This window comes from Bos mutus, chromosome 12, assembly GCF_027580195.1.
Source record: "Bos mutus isolate GX-2022 chromosome 12, NWIPB_WYAK_1.1, whole genome shotgun sequence".
NCBI classification, from domain to species: domain Eukaryota; kingdom Metazoa; phylum Chordata; class Mammalia; order Artiodactyla; family Bovidae; genus Bos; species Bos mutus.
In genome coordinates, this window is record NC_091628.1 from 27,245,182 (window position 1) to 27,271,594 (window position 26,413).

Below are 26,413 nucleotides of genomic sequence, written 5' to 3' on the forward strand. Positions count from 1 at the left end.
ATCTTTATTTCTTAATAGTCAACCTTATACCAAATCTGAATCACTGAATTAAAAGCTGGATTTCTACAGTTTTAACAGATGGTTCATGCAATTTTCTCCATACCCATGCTATTATAATTCAAAATTAATTCCTATATATGCTGCAAAAATATAATTCTTGGTTGAGGGAAAATATGATTAAAGATAATGACTTGCCAAGCAAAAATTTATGTACCTGTGGCCAAAAATGGTTATCTGGAGGTAAGAAAACAAACCCTGATTTTTTAGGTAAATTTCCTTCAGCAGGGGAGAGAGTGGATGGAAATGGGAGGATCAATACTGCATACTTGGAAAACATACTTTTAAAGTAATTAAAATCATGTTCCTAGACTCTACAGTTTTCAGTTGTATCCTTTCAATACACTTCAATAGTACAGGAGCAGTTATTTAACTCAGAGAATAATGATTAATAATTCAGAAGAATTACTACCGTCCCCCTTCCAAAAAAAAAAAAAAAACACACAAATAACACTTAATTAAGCAATGTTAGTTTATTTTATCTGTAGCTCTTCCAATATAAACTGAACATAAATGATGATATTGAGAAATATTAGGAAGAATTACTGAGAGATGTCAGAATATCATGCCTTCCAATCCATCCTCCATGAACTTCTTATAAAGTGCCATAAATTTGGCCACAAACGCTTCCAAGTGATAAATGGCTTTGCTACCCAGTTGTAGACGATGTTCATAGTAAGCTGCCATCTGGGCCACTTCTCCTTTCAGTTGTCCATCACAATTATGTAAAAGTTCTGAGAGAAGGCCCTAAAGAAAGATAAATAGCAATTTTAAAAAGTAACAATTAAAAAAATATTAGCTAAACACGCTTTACTTTTCTCATTCAAAAAGGAAGTGAAACTTAAATACTGATATGTTCTCCTTTTTATTTTTGATGGACCAGCAGACTTCATCCAAAAGAACATACTATTCTAGAGTAAAAATGTGGTAGTTATCTATCATATTTCAACCTCAAATACTTAAATCTACAAGGGTGCAAAGATTTAAGTACAAAGATGCTTACTGTAACATTATTAATTATAATAATCTGTAGACAACCTGAAGTCTAACACTTCAGGTTGTAACACAGGGGTTATATCCAAAAAACTGGTATAGTCATACAATGAAATCCCAGTCATGTACCAAAAAGAATGAGGTAAATCTGTCATGAAACAGCATCCATACTACACTGCTGAATTTAAAAAGCATAGTAGTGTAAAAGACACTAAAGCTTTGTGAAACATACATTGCTGCGTCGCTTCAGTCGTGTCCGACTCTGTGCGACCCCATGGACTGCAGCCTACCAGGCTTCTCCGTCCATGGGATTCTCCAGGCAAGAACACTGGAGTGGGTTGCCATTTCCTTCTCCAATGCATGATAGTGGAAAGTGAAAGTGAAGTCGCTCAGTCGTGTCTGACTCTTAGCGACCCCATGGACTGCAGCCTACCAGGCTCCTCCATCCACGGGATTTTCTGGGCAACAGTACTGGAGTGGGGTGCCACTGCCTTCTCCGTGAAACATACATATATAGACTCAATTCAGTGTGACTTGAAAAGAGGTCTTATGAAAACAGAAGGGGGAATCTTCACTTTTGAATTTTTTCATGTAATTTTAATAAATACAAAGAAATAAAAAGTCTTGTATTGCCTAAGAGGTAACAGTCAATTTACAATATCTTTCTAGCTAGAGAGTTGATTAGGTTTAGACCAGACCTAAAGTCGTCCCTCACAAATCACTACCACCTTCTTTAACCTCAATTTTCAAGTGCACTGAGGCTTGCTGTCTAAAATATTAATACTATTCCCTGACTACTTGCATGGATCCACCTTTCAATCCTTCAAGTTTCAGATTAAACATACCTTCCACAGAAGCCATCACTGATCTTCCATAACTCAGCCCTCCATTTTTATCATTTTACCTGGTCACTGCCTTTATAATACTTAGACCATTCTGAAATCCTCTTGCTTCTTGTTTCCCATTCCATTTCACCAAAATGTAACTTCTCTGAAGGAGGCCCACCCTTGTTTCCTTCAACACACTCCTAACGGTGACTGGCACACCTTACAAGCTCCATACAATTTGGACTGAGTATCTGCTGAACTAATGAGCTGGACAGAAAGAACTGACAATATATCTTTGTGCAGCAAAAGCCATGATACCACATAATCAAACCAGATTGTATGGTTATAGACAGTACAAGATTTGAAATCAGAATACCTTCATTATTATTTCAGGAGGAATACAGTGAGTTAGAAGCTCATACAGTCTTCCACGAACTTCAAGGAGCCTGAACAAAACAAAACAATACTTTGTAATGAAAACAGGAGATCATTTTTCTAAGTACCTACTGTGCCATCTTACTTTAAGAATTATACATCCCAATACAAACATTTTCTTCAATGGCTTATCATATTTAAGATACATATATGGGAGCTTTTCCTAACTTTAGTTCATTTTTCTAAAATAAAATTATAGAACTGTCTTAAAGTCAGACAACATTTATATTCATTTACATATATAGACACACACCCACACAGTATTTATATATATATACACTGAAAATACAGAAGACTTCACGCATAGTAAGGGTTGAGCTTATTCACACCACGAATTTTAATATACTTTAATGATACATCAAGTAATATTTTTCTTTCCTTCTCCAGATAGATGATACATAGGAAATGAGAAAATGGTTATGAAAATATTAAATAATCAGTCAATTACTGAAGAAAAGAAAATATAACCATGAATATAACATAATGTTATCATCTCAACTGCAAAGTAAAAAAAAAAATTATGGCAGAGAAACAAAGCTGTTTTGTCATAGAAAGGGCAGTACAAGAGGGTACAGGTGGGCACAAACCCAGGCTGGCTAAGTGAATATGGCCATTTGTTGGAGGGTTCTGTAAGATCATAATTCTAGGCCCTTCTCATAACACTTTCAGAAAGAAAAAGGGTTAATGAGGGAAATACACATGTAACATATTAAAACAGCAAGAAGAAAAGTGACAAATTATATTTACAAAAGTAACTTAATCTTTCTAAATATACTTACCTACCCCTAAAGAAAAAATATTGTTCTGAATCTTTACCAAAATAAGACCACATTATGTTCTATATTTCAGATCAAGCAGGGAAGTGATTTTTAAAAGATTTCTTCAAAGCAGAAGTTAAGACCCCCTTCCTGAGATTCTAGGAGTATGAAGTTGTACCACAATAAAACTAAGTAAAGTAAAAAAAAGACTAGCATTTTTCGAGCAACTGCTATGCACAAGACACTATGACAATAATTTAACTCAGTCACCATACCAGCTATGGTGAGGCATTATCTCCATTTTTTTTTTAAAGAAAAAACTAAGGCCCGGATGGTTTAAATAACCTGACAAAGTTGACCATAGCAGAGCCATGATTTAAGCACAAATCTGTCTTAGCCCATACCCTTCCAGTGTCTGCCAAAGCATCTATTTAATCTCTTATCTGTATGAGGTTCACTGCAGTACACTATTTCTCACAAACACAAGTCTCTTTCACTGAAGAGAACATGAAGTTCAGAGAGGTTAAGCTTCCAGCAAAACTTATATAGTTGAAGCAGCATTACCTCAAGTCTGATTCCAAAGGCCTTAATGTCTCTTGGACATGACAGTATATACCCCAAATAAAATCTGATTCTTAACATATAAATGACAGATGATATGAAATTATTTTAATAATGCATATAGCTTATTTCTAAAAAGCTGATTCACAATATATTTACGTATAAAACTGTACTCTAACAATACTGTGTGCATCTCACACATGTTCTCATGCTTCTCTTAGTCTGAGTTCATTTCTAATATGATTTCATTTCTAAAACATTAATATATTCATTATTAAGCCGGTGTCATTATCCCTTGGAGGTTACAAGTGATAATGAGTACAAATTATTCTATCAGAGAAACATGGTATTCTAGAACTGCCTCTGCCTCTTACTAACCAAATGTCCCTGAAAAAAAGCAACAATCTTGCTAAGAATCAGTTTTCTATCTGTAAGATGGTAATAATGCATTCCTCATAGGACTGTTATTTGAATTAAATGAAATAGTGTAAATGTCAGCATAATAATTGCTCATCAGATATAAGCTGCTAGTCACATGAGAAAGGTGGAGCAGAGAACCTGCCTGCAAAGGCAGGAGATGCAAGAGATGCAGGTTCAGATCCCTGGGTCAGGAAGATCCCCTGGAGAAGGAAATGGCAACTCACTCCATTATTCTTGCCTAGAAAATTCCACGGACAGAGAAGCTTGCAGGGCTACAGTCTACGGGGTCAAAAAAAGTTGGACACTCTGAGCACATATCACAGACACATATCACATTAGAAAATAAGAAATTTCCTAACATGTATCAAAAAAAGAATCAAGACTATAAATATTACAGCTAGACTACAGGGTCAAAAATCAGGAGTCATTGGTACTGTGCGGACCAATGTTCAAAATGACACTGGCCATCCTAGTATTTCTGGACAGCTTCAAGGCTTTCGGGAATTAAGAGGAATATTTTGTTTTAAAGACACAATGCCATCAAATCCCAAATCTGTTAATCTAAATAGGGAACAGCAGCACTTCTTCCTGGACAAATTCATTTATGAGCTGTCAAAATTTGTTTGGAAACTGGAGGAACGGGCAGCAGCAGCAGAATTAAGAAAAGTAATAATCAACTTAAGTCTTAAAAATACATTTAATAATGTCAAATATTGCAACATCTGTACCTAAATCTCCTTAAGAGTGGGAAAGTTCAACTATTATCATCAATTTTTCTTCTTTAAAATCAGAACAAAAACAAGAAAAGTCACCTTTGGTGTGGAAATATTTTATGAAAGTAAAAAGCTCCTAAGACATGCTTCATTTGAATTTTATTTCCTTAAAACTTGAGATTTCTTCACTACCTGACAGTATTTACAAAATGGAATGCACACTTTATCCTAAAGTCAAGGTTTCTTTTCTCAAGAATCTACTTAAAACATCTGGCACTTTTCGAAAACTATTTCTTCAACTAAAATAGATGAAGAGGAATTCAATGCAAACTTTGATAAAATATTAAGTACCGATTTTCTATGACCATTCACCTCCTCTAATCTATTATGGTTGTCCAACAGTACATATTGCAATTTCCTTTGGAGAATTTCTTATAAAAATAACAATTCTCAGATATACCACCCAAGAGGAGAAACACAGTATATTCCTTCTCCCAATTATGTTCACGTAAACCAAGGAAGCTGACATTTCAGTGGCTGCACTCAATCTAGTCTGTTTCCTAAAATAATCAATAACCCTCTCTAAAGTCCAAAGATGGGTTTCTCATTTCAGATAGGCAAAAAAAGTAGGAGACTGTGTCTCAGTGAGCTTACACAACCTTCACCAGACTTTCCAAAAGTACCAAGCCTTAAGACTGTCACTCTTGATTTGGAGAAGAGCCAATTGCCCTCCTCAATCAAAGTCATAACAAATCCAACCGTTGGCTATGGTTGAAGTACTTTCAGTGTGGTCTACTACTGAATAAGAGACCCAAGAAGCAAACAGAAACATCTGTGCAGCAGATATGCACAAAATACTTCCTACATACTGACGGCACATACACAGTATTATTCTTAATGGAGCCTATCATCACACATGAGCTCGGAGTCTTCTAGTTCTCAAACCACTATCACACAATCTCTCTTCATTATACAAATGAAAAAGCTGAAGCTCTAAGTTTATAAAGTTACCTGCTTAAGGACACTTAGCTAAAAATTAGAAGAACTTGGAAGTCTACACACAGTCTAGTGTCTTTCTATAACACATCAATTACAAAGTTATACAGTGTTATCTTCAATATTAGAAAGCTAGACACATCATGCTATGCATTAATATTAAATCATCCAAGATTCTGAGGGGGGAAAAAAACCTTAAACTTCCAAAATTTGTTTCAATTTATGTGTAAGTTCCATACTTGCATGCCAGTAGCTTCTTAAAAGCCATGATATCATACACCAACTATTCTGAACCATTAAATGTCTAAAACTCTACTTTTTCTTTAGAAGTATAGTATTTTATAATTTAAATTTAATTATAATGCTACATGGCATGGTATCAGTATAAAACAGCTAATCTACAACTTAGAATATCTGTACTGTCTCAGTGATCAAACTTTTATGGTGATCTTTTATAGCGGTTACCTCTGTGGAGTTTGTTGACTGACAATAGCATTGGCAGTCTCCCTCAGATACACCTCCCAATCTGTTTCAGGGATTTCTTGATCTGCAGTAAAAGGATATCTACATGACAAAAAGAGAACACAATAAATTAAACGAAAGTGGTTTATATCACAACATGATTCCTGTAGTAACTGACCCCTTTTACTCACTGTTGCACTCTGCAGGCTTCACACATAAGCAGAGCTTTTCTGAGATTTCTGCAGGACTTCTCGGCAAGTCTATGAGCCAGTTGTGGAGGAAGATTTAGACCCTCCTTCTTACACACAGTAGATAACACATGGCAAATCTACAAATAAAATAATAAAGTAACAAAAATGAGCAATCTGCCAAACTGCATGCTGAGACAATTTCTGTTAAGAATATTGTTACAGAACCCCAACCTTTCTTTTTTTGGTCACTGCTGCTATTGCTAAGTCACTTCAGTCGTGTCCGACTCTGTGCGACCCCATAGACAGCAGCCCACCAGGCTCCCCCGTCCCTGGGATTCTCCAGGCAAGAACACTGGAGTGGGTTGCCATTTCATTTTTGGTCACTACCCTACCCTAATCCACTGTTCCTTCAGCAGGAAGCCAGGGGTCTAACCTAGCTATCAGGTACAGTCAGCAACTAGATGGGCACCTGGAGAAAGATCTGGTCCCACTTCCATACCTGCCAGCCTCCTCAAGGCAGCAGGGAGTTGGAGACAAAGGGCCACAGGTTGGTGGCAAAAACACTGCTCACAAGGCTGCCAAGTTGAGCTGTACAAGCCTAACTGGACACAACTCAGGCACCAAGACGTGAATGGTACTCATGGGAGAGACATAACCTGGTGGTCCTGCTGCTTTATAAACATTTTAAACTCTAAAACTCTCAAAATCTTTACAAGTGAAACTCACAATACAATGTCACTTATTATCCCTACTTTGCATTAAAATCACCCCAAACCTATTAACAGCAGAAACTTGCTTATTGTGAGAAACTGGCATTTTTACTGATAGCTGTTAAGAATGGTATGACTGAAGCAACTTAGCCATAGCAGCAGCATTAAGAATGATAAAGGAAAAAAAAAAATACACTTTATGTTGATTCAAACTAACTTTGGTCTCTGAACTAGGGACTAGGAATTCCCAAATCATCTTCTTGAAAAATCTATTTCCTAAATATTCAAGTCTCCTCTATAAGCCAGTTAAGTCAGGTTGAGGTAGAAGCCACTAAATAACTAGCTTTCCCTTAGTTTTATAAAATCCACAATTACTACCTATTTAAAGAAAAAGATGATTTAAAGAAAAGAACATTTTCTATATACTGATATCTAGTATTTACTACTATAATGGTTTGAGTTAGCATCTAGGCCATAGCTATTTCTGAATTGCTGACATAGTTCACTACGTTTTTACAAGAACAAACATAATAGGGATGTACACACAGTATGCATGGAATCTGAACTGAATTCTTCTGAAAAATTTAACTTGACTTACATCTTCAATGCTGGGAGCAGGCACACGAACTGCAAGGCACCTACTACGAATAGGTGGTATCACTTTAGACGTAGAATTGCAACACAAGATCAATCTGCAGGTGGACATATACTTTTCCATGGTTCTGCGCAAGGCATGTTGAGCATCTTTAGTGAGTTTGTCAACTTCCGTCAATAACACAACTGAGTGAAGGAGAAACAAAACAAACTTTTGAGTATTTATCTTTCTCATTATTCAGAGTGAAATCCTAAATAGTAAGCCTAATATACTACTTTTCCCTTTGGAGAAGACATACAAAAGTTATAGGTATGGTAGAATTTATTTTTATTAAAAAAAAATTCTAGCTTACTTCAATCTGTATAATAGGCTCTAGTTTCATCCACCTCATTAGAACTGATTCAAATGTATTCTTTTTAATGGCTGAGTAATACTCCATTGTGTATATGTACCACAACTTTCTTATCCATTCGTCTGCTGATGGACATCTAGGTTGCTTCCATGTCCTGGCTATTATAAACAGTGCTGCGATGAACATTGGGGTACATGTGTCTCTTTCAATTCTGGTTTCCTCAGTATGTATACCCAGCAGTGGGATTGCTGGGTCGTATGGCAGCTCTATTTCCAGTTTTTTAAGGAACCTCCACACTGTTCTCCATAGTGGCTGTACTAGTTTGCATTCCCACCAACAGTGTAAGAGGGTTCCCTTTTCTCCACACCCTCTCCAGCATTTATTGCTTGTAGACTTTTGGATAGCAGCCATTCTGACTGGCGTGAAATGGTACTTCATTGTGGCTTTGATTTGCATTTCTCTGATAATGAGTGATGTTGAGCATCTTTTCATGTGTTTGTTAGCCATCTGTATGTCTTCTTTGGAGAAATGTCTGTTTAGTTCTTTGGCCCATTTTTTGATTGGGTTGTTAATTTTTCTGGAATTGAGTTGCAGGAGTTGCTTGTATATTTTTGAGATTAATTCTTTGTCAGTTGCTTCATTTGCTATTATTTTCTCCCATTCTGAAGGCTGTCTTCTCACCTTGCTTATAGTTTCCTTTGTTGTGCAGAAGCTTTTAATTTTAATTAGGTCCCATTTATTTTTGCTTTTATTTCCAATATTCTGGGAGGTGGGTCATGGAGGATCCTGCTGTGATTTATGTCAGAGAGTCTTTTGCCTATGTTCTCCTCTAGGAGTTTTATAGTTTCTGGTCTTACGTTTAGATCTTTAATCCATTTTGAGTTTATTTTTGTGTATGGTGTTAGAAAGTGTTCTAGTTTCATTCTTTTACAAGTGTTTGACCAGTTTTTCCAGCACTGCTTGTTATAGAGATTGTCTTTTCTCCATTGTATATTCTTGCCTCCTTTGTCAAAGATATGGTGTTCATAGGTGCATGGATTTACCTCTGGGCTTTCTATTCTGTTCCACTGATCTATATTTCTGTCTTTGTGCCAGTACCATACTGTCTTGATGACTGTGGCTTTGTAGTAGAGCCTGAAGTCAGGCAGGTTGATTTCTCTAGTTCCATTCTTCTTTCTCAAGATTGCTTTGGTTATTCAAGGTTTTTTGTATTTCCACACAAACTGTGAAATTATTTGTTCTAGCTCTGAGAAAAATACTGTTGGTAGCTTGATAGGGATTGCATTGAATCTATAGATTGCTTTGAGTAGTATACTCATTTTCACTATATTGATTCTTCTGATCCATGAACATGGTGTATTTCTCCATCAATTAGTGTCCTCTTTGATTTCTTTCACCAGTGTTTTATAGTTTTCTATATATAAGTCTTTGTTTCTTTAGGTAGATATATTCCTAAGTATTTTATTCTTTTCATTGCAATGGTGAATGGAATTGTTTCCTTAATTTCTCTATTTTCTCATTATTAGTGTATACAGAGTGAAGTAAACCAGAAAGAAAAACACCAATACGGTATACTAATGCATATATATGGAATTTAGAAAGACGGTAATGATAACCCTGTATGCGAGACAGCAAAAGAGACACAGATGTATAGAACAGTCTTTTGGACTCTGTGGGAGAGGGTGAGGGTGGGATGATTTGGGAGAATGACATTAAAACATGTATAATATCATATGTGAAATGAATCGCCAGTCCAGGTTCGATGCATGATACAGGATGCTCGGGGCTGATGCATTGGGATGACCCAGAGGGATGGTATGGGGACGGAGATGGGAGGGGGGTTCAGGATAGGGAACACATGTATACCCGTGGAAGATTCATGTCAATGTATGGCAAAACCAATACAATATTGTAAAGTAATTAGCCTCCAATTAAAATAAATAAATTTATACTAAAAAAAAATCTAAGATCAAACACTAAGATAATGAAGCTAAAGAGGTTATTTTGTTGCAGAATCTACTGTAGTCTTTTTATACTTATATGCAGTAAAAATCACCAAGACAAGGATATAGTGTGCTGCATTTACCCAAAATATTTCACTGAGGTGTGTACTTCTGTAGAAAATCTTAGCATTCTAAGGAATATACTTTGGAAAACACTGTCACAAGAGATGTAGCAAATAAGGGATAAAGATATCTGGTTACTTGTATAATAGGATTCTACCTGGTCATAATCAAGGATTGGCCTTAAAGTGTTTGAGAAATTCAGTATGCAGGGACTGAATCCAGCATTGTATTAAATTACTTCAAGAAGATGACAGTGATAGCAGTGCAGCATTTGAATCTCTCCCATAAAAGAACAGATTCCAAGATCCAAGACAACATTTACATTGAAACTAGGTGACAAGCTGTCCCCAAGAACCCTAAATATAAGTAAGTGAGAACAAGAAACTACGTGTGGGAAGAAGTGGCTAGGATCCACCAGTTTTTTGATATCTTCAGAACAGGAGAACCTTAAATCACCCACAAAAGCACACTGAATATATGAGCCAATCTGAGAACAGCATCCATAGGGTTCAATTCATGAACAAGAGCTAAGGGACCCTGATGCAATAAGATCTGACAGACCAGTGGACTAAAAATAACAAAATGAAGCTCTCTTCCAAGACAATGATTCCCAATGACAAATTCTGGAAATCGAACACAAACCGAATAGAATAAATAAAAATAAGGAGATCAATCACAATATCTGACAGGATAGCAGTAAAAAAATAATGCAAAACTAAATAATTGCTAGGCAGAAAACAGCACAATATTTTAAAAACTGTAGTGAGGATTACTCCAGAAATACAAAGCAGTTTCATTAGATGATCCAGTAAGATAATAATGAGAACTAAGAAGAAAAATTATAAGACCACAAAAAATATTTGAAAAAAAAATTTTGATTTTGAAATGTACAGATTAAGGAGAAAAGATAAGAAATAGGCTGGAATACGTAAGATGATTCACACAACAGTAAAATGAGCAATGAAAAAAAGGTAAAATTATCACATTCACTAAAGAAAAAGTATAGCTTATTTTCTCCACTAAATCTGACAAGGATTAAAAATAATAAATGTTAGACAGAAATGGGCATTCCTAAATACTGCTGGCAGTAGCACAAATCTATATCTTTTTTCAAATGAAGATTTTGGCAAAATATGTCAAAAACATTAAATATTGGCATATATATCAGAAAATTTGTTGTAAAAATATATGGTGTTATGCACAAAACACTGGAAATGTTAACAGTAATGGTCTCTGGATGGTGGGATTATAGCTGATTTGAATTTTCTTTTGTTTAGCAATATATTTAATAATGAACATATAACTTTTGTTCAAAGAATCATTATTTGTAAATCATGTAATTCCCTTTTAAAATTCTTTTTCCATTACTAATCTAAATATTTTATTAATTCTAAAGTAACAAATAGGTGGCACAAACAGTTCTCTTTCTGACACAATTCAACTCCATTAGACTATAAATTCCTGGAGCACAGAGTTTATGTTTCTCTTCTTCACTTCTACATATTTAAAAAAAAAAAAAAAAAAAGGTGGCATAGTGCTTGGCACAGAACAGGTTAATAACATATTTGCTAAATGGTTGGAATTTACATTCCTCATTATATTTTCCTCTTATACCCATTACTTATAATTTAAGTGCCTGCCTCATCCAAAATAAAAAAATTATCACATACCTTTAAAATCTTTTTGAGAGCTTGTTTCAAGTTGCTGTGATTGTGCCACTGTTTTCAACATCTCCTGAATTACTACCCGATCGCTATTTCCAGCATCACTATATAAAATAAAAGTAGTGGTAAATATATACATGCAAATATTTAATAAGTACTAACCCTTACTTGTAAGCTAAGAAAAATCTTGAAGATCTTCAGTGATTAAAATTTTAAGCAAACTGAGTGACACTACATTCACAAAACTTTAAAACTGAAGTGTTTTAGGATCACTAATGACTGTGTGGATCACAATGAACTGTGGAAAATTCTGAAAGAGATGGGAATACCAGACCACCATATCTGCCTCTTGAGAAACCTGTATGCAGGTCAGGAAGCACAGTTAGAACTGGACATGGAACAACAGACTGGTTCCAAATAGGAAAAGGAGTATGTCGAGGCTGTATATTGTCACCCTGCTTATTTAACTTCTATGCAAAGTACATCATGAGAAACACTGGGCTGGATGAAGCACAAGGTGGAATCAAGATTGCTGGGAGAAATATCAATAACCTCAGATATGCAGATGACACCACCTTTATGGCAGAAAGTGAAGAGGAACTAAAAAGCCTCTTGATGAAAGTAAAAGAGTAGAGTGAAAAAGTTGGCTTAAAGCTCAACATTCAGAAAACGAAGATCATGGCACCCGGTCCCATCACTTCATGGCAAACAGATGGGCAAACAGTGCAAACAGTGGCTGACTTTATTTTTCTGAGCTCCAAAATCACTGCAGGTGGTGACTGAAGCCATGAAATTAAAAGATGTTTGCTCCTTGGAAGAAAAGTTATGACCAACCTAGACAGGATATTAAAAAGCAGAGACATAACTCTGCCAACAAAGGTCTGTCTAGTCTATGGTTTTTCCAGTGGTCATGTTTGGATGTGGGAGTTGGGACTATAAAGAAAGTTGAGCGCCAAAGAATTGATGCTTTTGAAGTGTGGTGTTGGAGAAGACTCTTGAGAGTCCCTTGGACTGCAAGGAGATCCAACCAGTCCATCCTAAAGGAGATCAGTCTTGGGTGTTCACTGGAGGGACTGTTGCTGAAGCTGAAACTCCAGTACTTTGGCCACCTGATGAGAGGAGCTGACTCATTTGAAAAGACCCTGATGCTGGGAAAGACTGAGGGCAGGAGGAGAAGGGGATGACAGAGGATGAGACGGTTGGATGGCATCACTGACACAATGGACATGGGTTTGGGTGGACTCTGGAAGTTGGTGATGGACAGGGAGGCCTGGCGTGCTGCGGTTCATGGGGTCACAAAGTCGGACACGACTGAGCGACTGAACCAAACTGAAACATACTCCTATACTCAACTACAATTTGATTAACATAACTGAAAACACCAAACATGTTCTTAAGTTTCAGTTCAGTTCAGTCACTCAGTCGTGTCCAACTCTTTGCGACCCCATGAATCACAGCACACCAGGCCTCCCTGTCCATCACCAACTCCCAGAGTGTACCCAAACTCATGTCAATTGAGTCAGTGATGCCATCCAACCATCTCAATTTCTGTTGTCCCCTTCTCTTCCTGCCCTCAATCCTTCTCAGCATCAGGGTCTTTTCAAATGAGTCAGCTCTTCACATCAGGTGGCCAAAGTATTGGAGTTTCAGCTTCAACATCAGTCCTTCCAATGAACACCCAGGACTGATCTTTAGGATGGACTGGTTGGATATACTTGCAGTCCAAGGGACTCTCAAGAGTCTTCTCCAACACCACACTTCAAAAGCATCAATTCTTTGGCGCTCAGCCTTCTTTATAGTCCAACTCTCACATCCATACATGACTACTGTAAAAACCACAGCCTTGACTAGATGGACCTTTGTTGACAAAGTAATATCTCTGCTTTTTAATATCCTGTCTAGGTTGGTCATAACTTTAGATCCAAGGAGTAAGCCACTTAAAAAGAGACGTAGCTATTAACAGTACCAAATACTTTGACACTTCTGTATCCACTATAGTTAATACCTGCTGCTGCTGCTGCTAAGTCGCTTCAGTCGTGTCTGACTCTGTGCGACCCCATAGACGGCAGCCCACTAGGCTCCGCCGTCCCTGGGATTCTCCAGGCAAGAATACTGGAGTGGGTTGCCATTTCCTTCTCCAATGCACCAAAGTGAAAAGTGAAAGTGAAGTCGCTCAGTCGTGTCCGACTCTTAGAGACCCCATGGACTGCAGCCTGCCAGGCTCCTCCATCCATGGGATTTTCCAGGCAAGAGTACTGGAGTGGGGTGCCATTGCCTTCTCCCAGTTAATACCTAGTCACAGCTAATTTCTTAGTTACCTATAACTACTCAAAATATAAAAATAACTTGTTAAAACAAATTTGATCTGTGTTCTTCTTCTCCATCCCCAAACTAGCAAAGGTGTGTGAGAGAACAAGCCTAGACAAGTTGTTCCCAGTATCAGCAGAGTCGATTCAAGGTCTTAGAAAGGGGATGGGATAAGCAAATGAAGTTCAGGATACAAAACAGAACTCTGTAAGCTGTTGATTTATAGGCATTACCAATCATTTATACCAATATCATTGCTTTAGCACTTAAGCCCTGTACCTCACAAACCAAAATAAGTCACCTGGTTATTTAGGTTGAATGTCAATTCCAAAGACCTGAAAAACAAAGAGCTTAATCTCCAATTGACTATTCGTGCTACAGAAGAACTCTTAATCAGAAAAAGAGGGCAAAGAAATCAGCTTTAGTTTATTTTCTTAAACAGCCATCATGTCCTTCTCAATATTATTAGATCAATATACCCTCTAATCCAAAACCTGAAAGAAAATGGAAAGAATGAACGAGTAACCCAAATTCACTTTATAAAATATTTTCTCAGGCATTTACAAACTTTTTAGACATCTTTGCTCACCAGTTCTGAATAAGTCAATATAACAAAAATTTACTGACTATTCAAAGTACTTTGTGTAACACACAGAGCTTTATAGAGCAAGAACTTAATTATTAAAAATTTTTGACTTGGGGGAGGGGTCTCAGAGAGAAGGGAAAGTGGAAAGGTTCTAGGCTCCCTGTTTCACACAGGGCAGCTTCATTTTCATTTGTTTTATATTTTGTCTCTCTATACGGAGATCAGCCCTGGGATTTCTTTGGAAAGAATGATGCTAAAGCTGAAACTCCAGTACTTTGGCCACCTCATGCGAAGAGTTGACTCATTGGAAAAGACTCTGATGCTGGGAGGGATTGGGGGCAAGAGGAGAAGGGGACGACAGAGGATGAGATGGCTGGATGGCATCACTGACTTGATGGACGTGAGTCTGAGTAAACTCCGGGAGTTGGTGATGGACAGGGAGGCCTGGCGTGCTGGGATTCATGGGGTCGCAAAGAGTGGGACATGACCGAGCGACTGATCTGATCTGATACATGATTTTATATCAAAAAACCATTCTACTCTTTAAAAAAAGAAGTCTGAACACCACTATTCTAAAAATGCTTATTTCTATGTAGTATCCACTTACCTAGGATTAACTTCAAGGTGGTAATTGCTTGCAATAGTGCTAATTTCAATTTTCTTTTTCGATGGAGTCTGTGGACGAAGAAAATAGTTATTTTTTTAATGTTTATTGGCTATTTCTCCTATTATCTGTATTTCATTGTTTTTTTAAATTATATAAACAATTTATGCTTATTAAAGAAATAAAACTTTAGATAATCACCACTAATGTTAGCCCCATTCTTAATGTGCAGGTAAACATGTTTTTATATACACTAGGTCATATCACACATCTTGTTTTTCGTGGATCACTTTTTTCCTTTACCTCCAGAAACCTCCAAACTATCCCCAGCTAACAGCAGATCATTATAAACAATCTGCATATGCCCTTTCACAGCCTGTTCCATGCTAATACACAAAAATAAACACATACTATTAATAACACATTATTGAATAGTGTCTGTGTTTCTCATAAAAATTGTTTTTAAAGGAGGTAATCATATATATTTGTTTCAAACTAAAATGCTTACTGTGATGGTCTGATGTTCAATTCTCAATTTTTCCACTCCAACACCATAAAGTTCACGTAGAATACACATAATTCTTGTCTTTTTTCCAGCACCTGATGGTCCATACACTAACAGATGAGGAAAGTCACCACATTGTACCTGGAATAAAAAGGATAAGGCATTTTCCCTAGAGAAGCCACTGCTCCTACATGTAGAAACTACTTTCTATGTATGAAATATTTTGTCTCTAGGAAAGTTCAAAAACACGTGTGTGTGAATGAACATAGAGACAGACATATCTTTAACTATGAAATCGATTATTCCCCTGGAATTAATGCTGTATAGGCTGGATGGCATCACCGACTCAATGGACATGAGTTTGGGTAAACTCCGGGAGTTGGTGATAGACACGGAGGCCTGGTGTGATGCAATTCATGGGGTCGCAAAGAGTCAGACACGACTGAGTGACTGAACTGAACTTATATATCTAGCACAGTACATGTAAGATACAACACTATATGCTAGAAAGCAAGAAATCCCAAACCTGGCTGACTATCAGATGTGCTTAAAAATACTTATAATAAAAGACTGATTAATTCCAGGACTCCATTCACAAGATTAAGATTCAATAACTGAGACTGTGATGACTGCCATAGTTTGCACTTCTACAAAGAGTCCCTTGGATGAGAAATGAGTGCATTTGGTTTTATTTGGAAGGTAAAGGAAAACTTTGTAGGGGAGAAGGAAAGTAAAGTGGGGAAAGAAGGTAGCCAACAAGTGTTTTCAACTTAAAAACCACTCTGGACATCTGGAGCTTGATCCTGCTGGGGATACACCTGAAGCCAGTGTGAAAATACATTACAGTATTAAACCACCCAAGGAATGGGGAAGCTGCAGTATGATACATTACCTCTCCTCAAACCTTTGCTAGTTTGGGAAAGAAAATGGGGGATAAGGTGTTAATTCCCTGGCATTTCAAATCTGCTTAGTGGTGTCAGCAGGAAAAAGCCTCCAGCAAGTGCAGATGCAGGGAGCTGGAAGTCAGGTCTGTGTAATCTCACAAGTTAAGAGCAAAAGAATGGAGTAGGATGCTGACAGTTCTGTATTACAGAACTACACTATGTGTTTTAAATATGTTCACAGGTGATTCTGATGCTCAAGTCAGGCCTGGGGGTCAGTGCTGTGAAGGTTATAAAGATGACAAGACACAGACCTTAACCTTCTGAAAAGCATAAAATCTTGTGGAGTGTAATTTTATAAATAACCATTTAAAAATAAAGAAGTATCAACAGAAGTGCTGTTAAGTAAACTTTAATACTTTACAAACTTATCTATCGCTGGCACTGAAAGAATAAAGTGTCAAGGAAAGGAACTATTCACGTAATACAGTGCATGGAAAAAGGAGGTGCTCCACAAATACAGCCTTCATTTTTTAAATTTCGATCCCAGCAAAAATAAAAGTTATGCTGCAAGTGTTTCTGTTTTATTAAGTCGAAGATTAAAACGTAGACAGGTGAATACTTTTGAAAAGCAAATCTATTAACTCAAGACTAACATATTAAATCTCTGTCCAAATATTTATTCCAAACCCTATACAATAAAAAACGGGACAAAGGAAATAAAATATATCCCATGGTTAAGAAAATCAAAGAGGACAGTTCTCAAGGAGACTTTGTTTGCAAGCACAGTCCCCGGCCCCACAGTCTGTCCCCGTCCCTGTTTTACTTTTCTCCACAGCACTTGACACCTTCTAAAGCCGGAGGGCGAAGCTCCGCCCTTGAGGGGCGCGAAACCTCCGAGTGGCGCACCTCCCCTCCCCCGGCTCTTTCCGCCTCGTCCCGCCGACTCACCAGGTTGCGCAGCTGGGCCGCCTGCTCCTTGTGATAGTCCAGCTGTCCCAAGGAGCAGGGCCGGTATTTGTCCACCCAGAGGCTCATTCCAGCCCGAGTTCCCAGGGTCAGACACTCGAATGCCCCGCGCGCGCGCCCCCCTCACAGACCCGCAAACAAGTTTTCCCGCGAGCTTCAAATCTCGCGACATCACTACCGGCGTGTTCGCGTAGCTAGGCACGGAAAGACTACGGAAGCCTAGTTTGGACAAAATTGGTCGCAATGTCGGAACCGCCTATTTATTAATGTTCATTGTTTCATTTAATAATTTATTCTTTGCTCCCACCCTTATCATAGTACAGGAATTATTAAGCAAAACTGGAAAATTGTCTCTGATACTCTAGGAGTCAAATCTGGGTACTTCAGAGACACCACCATTCTGAACTCATTTCATTCGTTCATTCATTCACTCGTTCCTTCCATCGAAACCTACCAACTATTTACCTTGTGGAGTTCTGTATTTGGCACCAGAATATATCCGGCTTGGGACTTGTCTCACGTGGCAGGGACCAAAACAAGCTCTATTGAGTAAACCGCTAAAATTAAGATGTAATCTTCATTACGTTTCCTGACCTCCATTCCTCAAGATTCTTAATAGATTTAAAGCTAAGGAATCTAAAAGGTCGTGAAAAAGCTACAGAAATGGGACAACTCAAACTGCACCTCTTAAATACACTTCTCTCGATGTATGTAATTTTAATTACATGTTTAACTTACACTTTTACTTTACATATTGTTCAGAATCCTAAATACTGCAACGGGACAGAAATTAATTTCCAATATGTGTAATAACCTTCTATCAAGGTCCCCCCTCTCATTCATTTATGACACAAGAATTGACTGTATTCTCTGAATCATCATATTTACTGAATTATTCATATGTGCAGGAAATTACTCGGCACAATTAATAACAACATCAAGTAAAAGACACAGTCTCTATTCGCAAAAAACTTCTGAAACAACCTGTGAGACTTCCACCTCAAGACCTTTCCACGTAGGATTTCAGCCCAGTGCACTTCTCTGGGGCAAACCTGTAGCTGGTTCTTGCCAGAATCAGGAGTAAGGTTCTTAAGGCTGGATCTAATTTTGTTTCTTTAAAGAGGAAGAAATTTCATGGTTGCAAGAAGCTGAGAGACCAGTTCAGGGCATAAAAGGATATATGTAACTTTGGCTTTACCGCTGTGCTTATGAGTTTTCTTCTTTTTTCATATACTTGGACAGATTTGGACCTTCTTTTTCAGAGAGCATACCCAGAAAAATTTGCTGGTGTCAGGCCTCTATTAATAAAAATGAGAAAGTTCTGACCCTTTTTCTTATAATTTTCTCTGATTATGGTCAATGATCAATTATAATTGGTAAATAGAACTTATAATAAAGCATGTTATAATTCCATTCCCTCATTTAACACAGAATTAATAGGCAGATCCCTTTCTGCACTTTAGAAATAAAATTAAATACTAAGAGAAAATTTTGAAGAGATTATGAATGGAAAATTCATAGTAAATTGTGGCAGAGACAATGCTCTGTATTCACCAAACCTCTTTCCTGTTCCTCCTGAGGGGACAGGGATGCTTTCTCCAGCTTCCTCAGAAATTAGTGGAATTCTGTGACTGAGTTCTGGCCAATAGAAAGCAGGTCTGCAATGATGAGTCCTACCTCCATTCCTATCCAATTTAAACTCCTGGGTCCTCCTGCATACTTTCTCTGTTCATTGGCCAGTTCGAAGCAGAAAATCCAGAGGAGGGTTTTGAGGCTCTAGGGGACAGTTGAGGCCCTTGATAGTAGGAAACCAAGTTCCTTCATCTTAGGCCAGAGTGATCCACCCTCTCCCCCAAACAAAGTGGTTAATTTATGCAGGAGAAGATCAAATGGATCATCAGTGAGAGATTGAGAAAAGTGAAACAGAGGAGAACGTAAAGCCAGAGCACCCTGTATTATCAAGATCACTTCGAGGAGCAACTGGAGCTTGACCCCTCTGGAGACTTTTTGAGGAATGTATAGAGTATATCTTTGAATCATCTATTTAGGAGGGCTGGGGAGACGTTCTTATACCCTACTGGTTGAGGTTTTCTCCCCTGAGGATGGTAATTCACAATACACAGTTCTGTACTGGGCCTATGTACTAAGTAGGACCCTGCTTGTGCCCATGCTGTCAAAGGACAAGAATCTGACCATTTTTTTCTTATCCATTATCTGTTTCCTCATCCACTTATGCTCCAAGAACACAGGTATTAATGAACTTGAGCTATTTTTAAGTGTACAATTCAGTAGCATTAAATATATTTATTCACATTGTTGTACAATCATCATTATTATCTGTCTCCAGAAATTTTTCATCATCCCAAACTGCAATTCTGCACATATTAAAAGTAACTCCCTGTGCTGGTAATCCCCAGGCTATGGCAATCAGCATTCTACTTTATGTTCTCTATAAATTTGACTAATCTGGGTACCTTTATAAGTGGAGCCATATAGTATTTATCTTTTCATGTTTGGTTTATTTTACGTACTTTCATACCTTTAAAGTTCATCAATGTTGTAACATGTATCAGAATTTCATTTTTTCAAGGCTGAATAACATTCCATTGTAGGTATATACCATAATTTATTTATCTACTTATCCATCAATAGACATTTGGGTTGTTTTAATCTTTTGGCTTCTGTGAATGATGCTACTATGAACATTAGTGTGCAAATATCTGTTCAAGCTTCTGATTCCAGATTGTCTGGGGCAAATGGCCAGAAGTGGAATTACTACAGTATATGGTAATTCCATGTTTAATTTGTTGAGTAGCCCCCTCAGTGTTTTTCATGACAGTTGTGTCACTTTATGTTCCCACCAGCAATACACTGAGGTTACAGTACCTCCACATCCTCATCAACCAGTAAGCCTTTTTAATTTTTGCCATTCTGGTGGGTTGATAGAGGAATAAGTAATGGTGTTGAACATTTTATCACATGCCTACTGGATATCAGAATATTATTTTGTAAAATGCTATTCAAGGTTTTGTGTGTTTTTTTTTTTTTTTACTAGTTTGTCTCTTAATGACTTATTTTCAAACATATGTATTGTAGATATCTTTTTCTATGTGTAACTTGGCTTTGAACGCTCTTAATGGTTTCTTTTGATGAACAGAAGTTCTTAATTTTACTGTAGTTTAGTGCATATTGGAGGAGGAAATGGCAACCCACTCCAGTATTCTTGCCTGGAGAATCCCATGGACAGAAGAGCCTGGTGGGCTACAGTCTAAAGGGTCGCAAAGAGTCAGACATGACTGAGCAACTAACACTTAGGGCATATTATTTTGAAAAGATGTTTAGTGCATACTGTTTTACAAATCTTAACTAAGATTCCATTTGGGATTGCTAGTTACAAGTATTTAAGCCCATATTTGAATACTGTACATTTCATCTCTTTGATCTTAGGAATCATAAAATATAAATTGTCCCACTTGAGCACATTACAAACCTGTCACCCATGTTACTCAATCCTTTATATATGAAGCTGTAATTTCAAAAGCGAAAAAGCACTTTTATCCACATGATTTGATGGTGATATATATTTAACATATCTTCAGTTGCCCTTGCTACCTTCCTGAAAGGTAATATATTACAACTAAAAATAGTCACTCATAGCTGTTAAAAGGGAAGATTTATTTTACATGAAATGGCATAAAAAAAAAAAAAAAACTACAACTTTAAAAACACAAAATGTGATTAAATATCTAGTGTAAAAAGGAGGCAGTGCCTTTATTCCTTTGAGGTTCTATGGCTCTTGTCACTGATATTACTTCATCCTAATGTTTTAGAAATGAGTAATCTGTAACCTCTGGGAGAGGAACCTAGAAATCAGGAGATCCCACAGTAGAAGAGAGCAAGAGGGCATTGTACACAACAGTGCAGGAAAGTTCCAGGCAACAGTGGCAGAGCCAGTGTGGTAAACGAGCTATTTAGACTGGAGCAGGAGGATGGCTATCCCCAGAAGATGAAATCACTATCTGATGTGCTCACACATCCTGAGATGAGATTTATACATATGCAAGAGAGTCTGGGAATAAATTAGCAAGAAGTACACTAAAAACTAACCAAAGAGAAAACAGGACAGTTACCAAGAACCGGGAACATGAAAGTTATATAAAAGGAATATGTAGTCTCTGAAAAAAGGAAATGTTATAGCATTTTATCATGTGGCTCAATTGTGCATAACACAAATTCAGAATAGTAAGAACACCATATACTTATCTAACCAGAAATTATGATATAAGTGCACTGGGAGGGGAAGTGTGTCTAGGTGTGAGAAGGGAGGGATGTAAAAGAGATATGACTTCACTTTCTATAGTAGGCAATCAGCCGCTAAATTTTCAAAATCAAGAAACTGCAATATATATTATTAAGAAATATAGAGTTAACACCAACACACACATGCACACGCACACACACACATGCACATGCACACATACACACACATGCACACACACACAGAGTTGAAAGTGTTTTTTTCTGGGAAGCAGAAATAAGGTGTTTGAGCAGAAATCAGAACAGGGATCCTATTTTGCATAACAAGCACTGTGGAACCTTTAACATTTTCATTATATAATTTGAAAAGTAAAGTTTAAGTCAATACAGTGATTAAAACAAAGTGACCCCAAAGAATGTACTAGCCTCTAATGCCAAACAAAGTGAAGTTATTTCTTTTGCTAACAGTTTTGAATGGGACTTCTAGGTAGACCCACCTAATCAGGTAGGTCAGGAAAGGTTTCTTTGGGAAAGTAACATTTAGGATGAAGCTTGAGCAGTGGAATGAGCCAGAAAGGGAGAAGAGTGTATTGCATGGGCCCTGAATAGGGAAGCTTCCGGGGTATACTGAAACACTTATTCTGCCAAAGAGGAGTGAACACAGAGGAGAAAAGCATGAGAAGAGGCTGAACAGGCCAAGGAAGAGACTGCGCTGAGTGGTCCTCCTGGTTTTAATGAGGATCTTTCTGGCCTATGTCCTGAATCATCTCCAGTTACCTCCTCACAGGTAAGGTAATAGGATTAAGCTGATTCTTCTCAACTCAAACATCCAAATGGTTCTAAAACCCCGAGCAGTCTCCCCAGGGATCTTCTCAGTGATGAAAAGCTCTCTGCTGGGCCTCAGGTCATGGCTTCACCTTACCCCTGACTTCATCTTAGCTCCTAGTTTGATTCTGGGTGAATGGATTCAATTGCAAAATTAAAGCCTGGGCTACATAACTCCTAAGGGCCCTGCAAGCCCTAACACTCTTTTCACCTTCCACTTTTATCTGTATTTTTGCCAAAAGGAAGAATTCCCTGTCTTTAAAGAATTCACATTTTTGTGTGAAACTCCTTCTTTTACCATGATCTTTATCAGTTCCTAAACTTCCCAGTTTTTGAGATATTTCTACAAAATGGAACAGCATACCAGCGAATGTTGGTTTTAGCAACTGGGATGTGGAGATGATAGTCTAGGATGCCTGCCAGTCTGTTATGACAGCTTTAGGTCAGTTTATTGCAACACTGTTTTTGGAAAATATAGATTTGTTTTTTTCTCTCAGAAATTAATTATTATATTTTATTAACTAGATAAAATAATTTAACAGCATTATTATGCTTTTCCTGTAATCACAGTAGCTCATTAACTGATATTATTTGATGTGTTCTTCCTGATTTCCATATATCCTCTACATTCCTCTTTATAGGAGTTACAAACTAAAATGCTAGCATGGTATAGACAGGCAAGTGCAAGATCTACGCTTTGGGAGAATAAAACAGGGAGAGAAGGCAGGAAGTTTCTTCCCACCAAAAGGGAGTGGCAGCCCCTCAGCTTCACTTTATCACCCACAAACAGGATTTTGAACCATTAATGATAGAACTTTAATGTTTTGAAAGAAGCTCCAGGCCAGATTTCTTTTTTGTACAGTTCAGTTCAGTTCAGTTCAGTCGCTTAGTTGTGTCCGACTCTTTGCGACCCCATGAACCACAGCACGCCAGGCCTTCCCATCCAACACCAACTCCCGGAGTCCACCCAAACCCATGTGCATTGAGTCAGTGATGCCATCCAACCATCTCATCCTCTGTCATCCCCTTCTCCTCCTGCCCTCAATCTTTCCCAGCATCAGGGTCTTTTCAAATGAGTCAGCTCTTCACATCAGGTGGCCAAAGTATTGGAGTTTCAGCTTCAACATCAGTCCCTCCAATGAACACCCAGGACTGATCTCCTTTAGGATGAATTGGTTGGATCTCCTTGCAGTTCAAGGGATTCTCAAGAGTCTCCTCCAACACCACAGTTCAAAAGCATTAATTTTTCAGCGCTCAGCTTTCTTCACAGTCCAACTTTCACACCCATACATGACCAGTGGAAAAACCATAGCCTTGACTAGATGGACCTTTGTTGGCAAAATAATGTCTCTGCTTTTTAATATGCTGCCTAGGTTGGTCATAACTTTCCTTCAAGGAGCAAGCAATGGCTGCAATCACCATCCACAGTGATTTTGTACAATCTCCTGAGAAAAACAAGGACACTGTCCAGACCAACAGAACTCATCTACAGGCCAGATTCAGCCTCCCTCCTTGGCTTGCAAACTCTGCTTACACCTTGTAACATTTTGTTCAAACCTCAGAAAGAGAAGAAATAAATTGAAAACTCAAATCATAGCAGTATCTGATTTATTTCCCCCTGCTTGATCTGGGAGAGAAAACTCCGGTCAAGGCAGAAACAGAAACATTTGACTAAAAGAAAGGAGGGGTCTGTTTGATGGCCATTAATGCCAACATCCTCTGCCTCATAGTATCAGGAATTCCTGGCAACTGATATCTAATATCTGAAAGACTCTTACTCTGGTTCAGTAGGTTAATGCAGTTTTGCTTGTTTGTTTTTCAAAAATGTATAATATAAGAAAACACACTTACCTATATTTTTCATATTTTAAGACAAATCACGTTTTCTATAAATAATAACCTGTCCACAAATAATACTCACAGATGTAAGGCAAAGCATATCTGACATTTATCTACACAATAATCTGTTATATGGAAATCAATTTCTCTGTTCCATTTTTGGAATGAAAAGGCTCAGAAATGCCTTAGTTTCATTTATTCTAAGAGTTGGACAATATATGTTACTGCCAATAATTATGAAAGGCTTTTATTATAAACAATACGATTATATAAGTAAAATTGCAAGGATTAGTAATAACTTCTAACAGAACCCTTTTGATTTTCCCTATACTCCTTATACTTTTTTTATGTCTGACATTTTTATTCAAACATTCTGCTATATTCCTCATCCTTCCTACTCCCAACTTGGAGGAATGATTGCATTTTATAGAAACTGCTCACCCAGAGAGGTGACTTTGAATTATCATATCCTTTCCTATGGTGCTTTTTAATGTTAGTCACTAGAATATAGTTTCAAAAAGCAGTTCTGTTTATTCGTGGGTTACATGTTTGAAAACATCTCTATTTTAGATATTTCCCTAGGAACCCTTAGTATCTCAAATTTACTCATAATTTTGCTACTAATTATTGTAACAAAAACATTAGATCTGCAATTTATATGTTGCATTTCACTGGTAAAACTAGATACATTCTAAATAAAGTGGGTTTTTTAAAATTCTAAATAAAACAGCAACTATTCAAATAAGAACATGGTTTTTATGGTATACAAATAGCCTGGTTAAGACACCTTTTTAAGTGGGTATATAAAAAGAAAGCTAATTTAACAGGAATTTATATTTACAAGCATCCCTCCCTCAAAATTGAAAACCATAACCAGTTTAAAAGCAACACTGATCTGACACTAATATCATGCATCATTCTGCCAAATTACAGAATTCCAACTGCTTTAAGTAGGATAAGCAATCTACCATACAAACAGACCCTCAAATCTATAAAGGTTCAAAAAAGACAAGGCTTTTCTTTTTTAGTTGCTGCTGCTGCTGCTGCTAAGTCACTTCAGTCGTGTCTGACTCTGTGCAACCCCATAGATGGCAGGCCACCAGGGTGCCCCATCCCTGCGATTCTCTAGGCAAAAATACTAGAGTGGGTTGCCATTTCCTTCTCCAATGCATGAAAGTGAAAAGTCAAAGTGCAGTCGCTCAGTCGTGTCTGACTCTTAGCGACCCCATGGACTGCAGCCTACCAGGCTCCTCCGTCCATGGGATTTTCCAGGCAAGAGTACTGGAGTGGGGTGCCATTGAAAGACCAAAAATGAGTGGTTCTGAACAGCAGGTGGCTCTCTTCCAATCAGTAATACCGGGTCACAGACTCCTTCCCTCTTTTGTCTCTGCCATCTTCACCAGCTGGCTTCCACAGCCATTACACGGGTCTGCATCAAGCCCATGGAGGAACAGACCATGCAGGACCACACGTGGAATGTTCCTGTGGGCCAGGGTCTGGAGCAGCATACGGCACATCCTGTTGGCTAGACTCAGTGGCTAACCCACACCTGACTCAAACTAAAACTGGAAAAACAGTCCCCCGCTTTCAAGGTCCTATCTGCAGCCCCTCAGCACTATGTCTGTGAAGTTCTTGTGATAAAATAACCTATTAACTGTTATTATAGTTGTAGACAGCTTGTGGAACGATTGTTATGTGTCAGTATGTCAGAACGCTGTGCTAGACCCTGGAGTAGAGACCCAAGGAGGAAGGACTTGTGGTCTTTGTCTTCAAGGACTTTGCTCTATTACCTGGGCTTTCATAGAAGATTCTGGCAGAGAACCAAAGAGGAAATGGAAGA

The 26,413-nt window shown here is 37.8% G+C and overlaps 1 protein-coding gene across 5 annotated transcripts in view; it reads right to left on the bottom strand.

Moving 5' to 3' along the window:
• Positions 1–515: 515 nt before the first annotated feature.
• The window catches only part of RFC3 (replication factor C subunit 3), a 250,751-nt gene continuing 224,853 nt past the window's right edge, over positions 516–26,413 (bottom strand). For 4 of the 5 annotated variants that reach the window (XM_070380436.1, XM_070380434.1, XM_070380435.1 and 1 more), the window contains 8 exons: positions 15,806–15,943; positions 15,301–15,368; positions 11,807–11,904; positions 7,722–7,903; positions 6,414–6,550; positions 6,226–6,324; positions 2,254–2,323; positions 516–804 (listed from right to left, as the gene is read on the bottom strand). In XM_070380436.1, the coding sequence (XP_070236537.1) occupies positions 613–804; positions 2,254–2,323; positions 6,226–6,324; positions 6,414–6,550; positions 7,722–7,903; positions 11,807–11,904; positions 15,301–15,368; positions 15,806–15,874 (915 nt within the window). In that variant the 5' untranslated portion in view covers positions 15,875–15,943 and the 3' untranslated portion in view covers positions 516–612. Of the gene's footprint in view, positions 805–2,253; positions 2,324–6,225; positions 6,325–6,413; positions 6,551–7,721; positions 7,904–11,806; positions 11,905–15,300; positions 15,369–15,805; positions 15,944–17,634; positions 17,842–26,413 lie in introns of those variants that run through there. The other variant, XM_005891013.3, reaches the window with a different exon arrangement.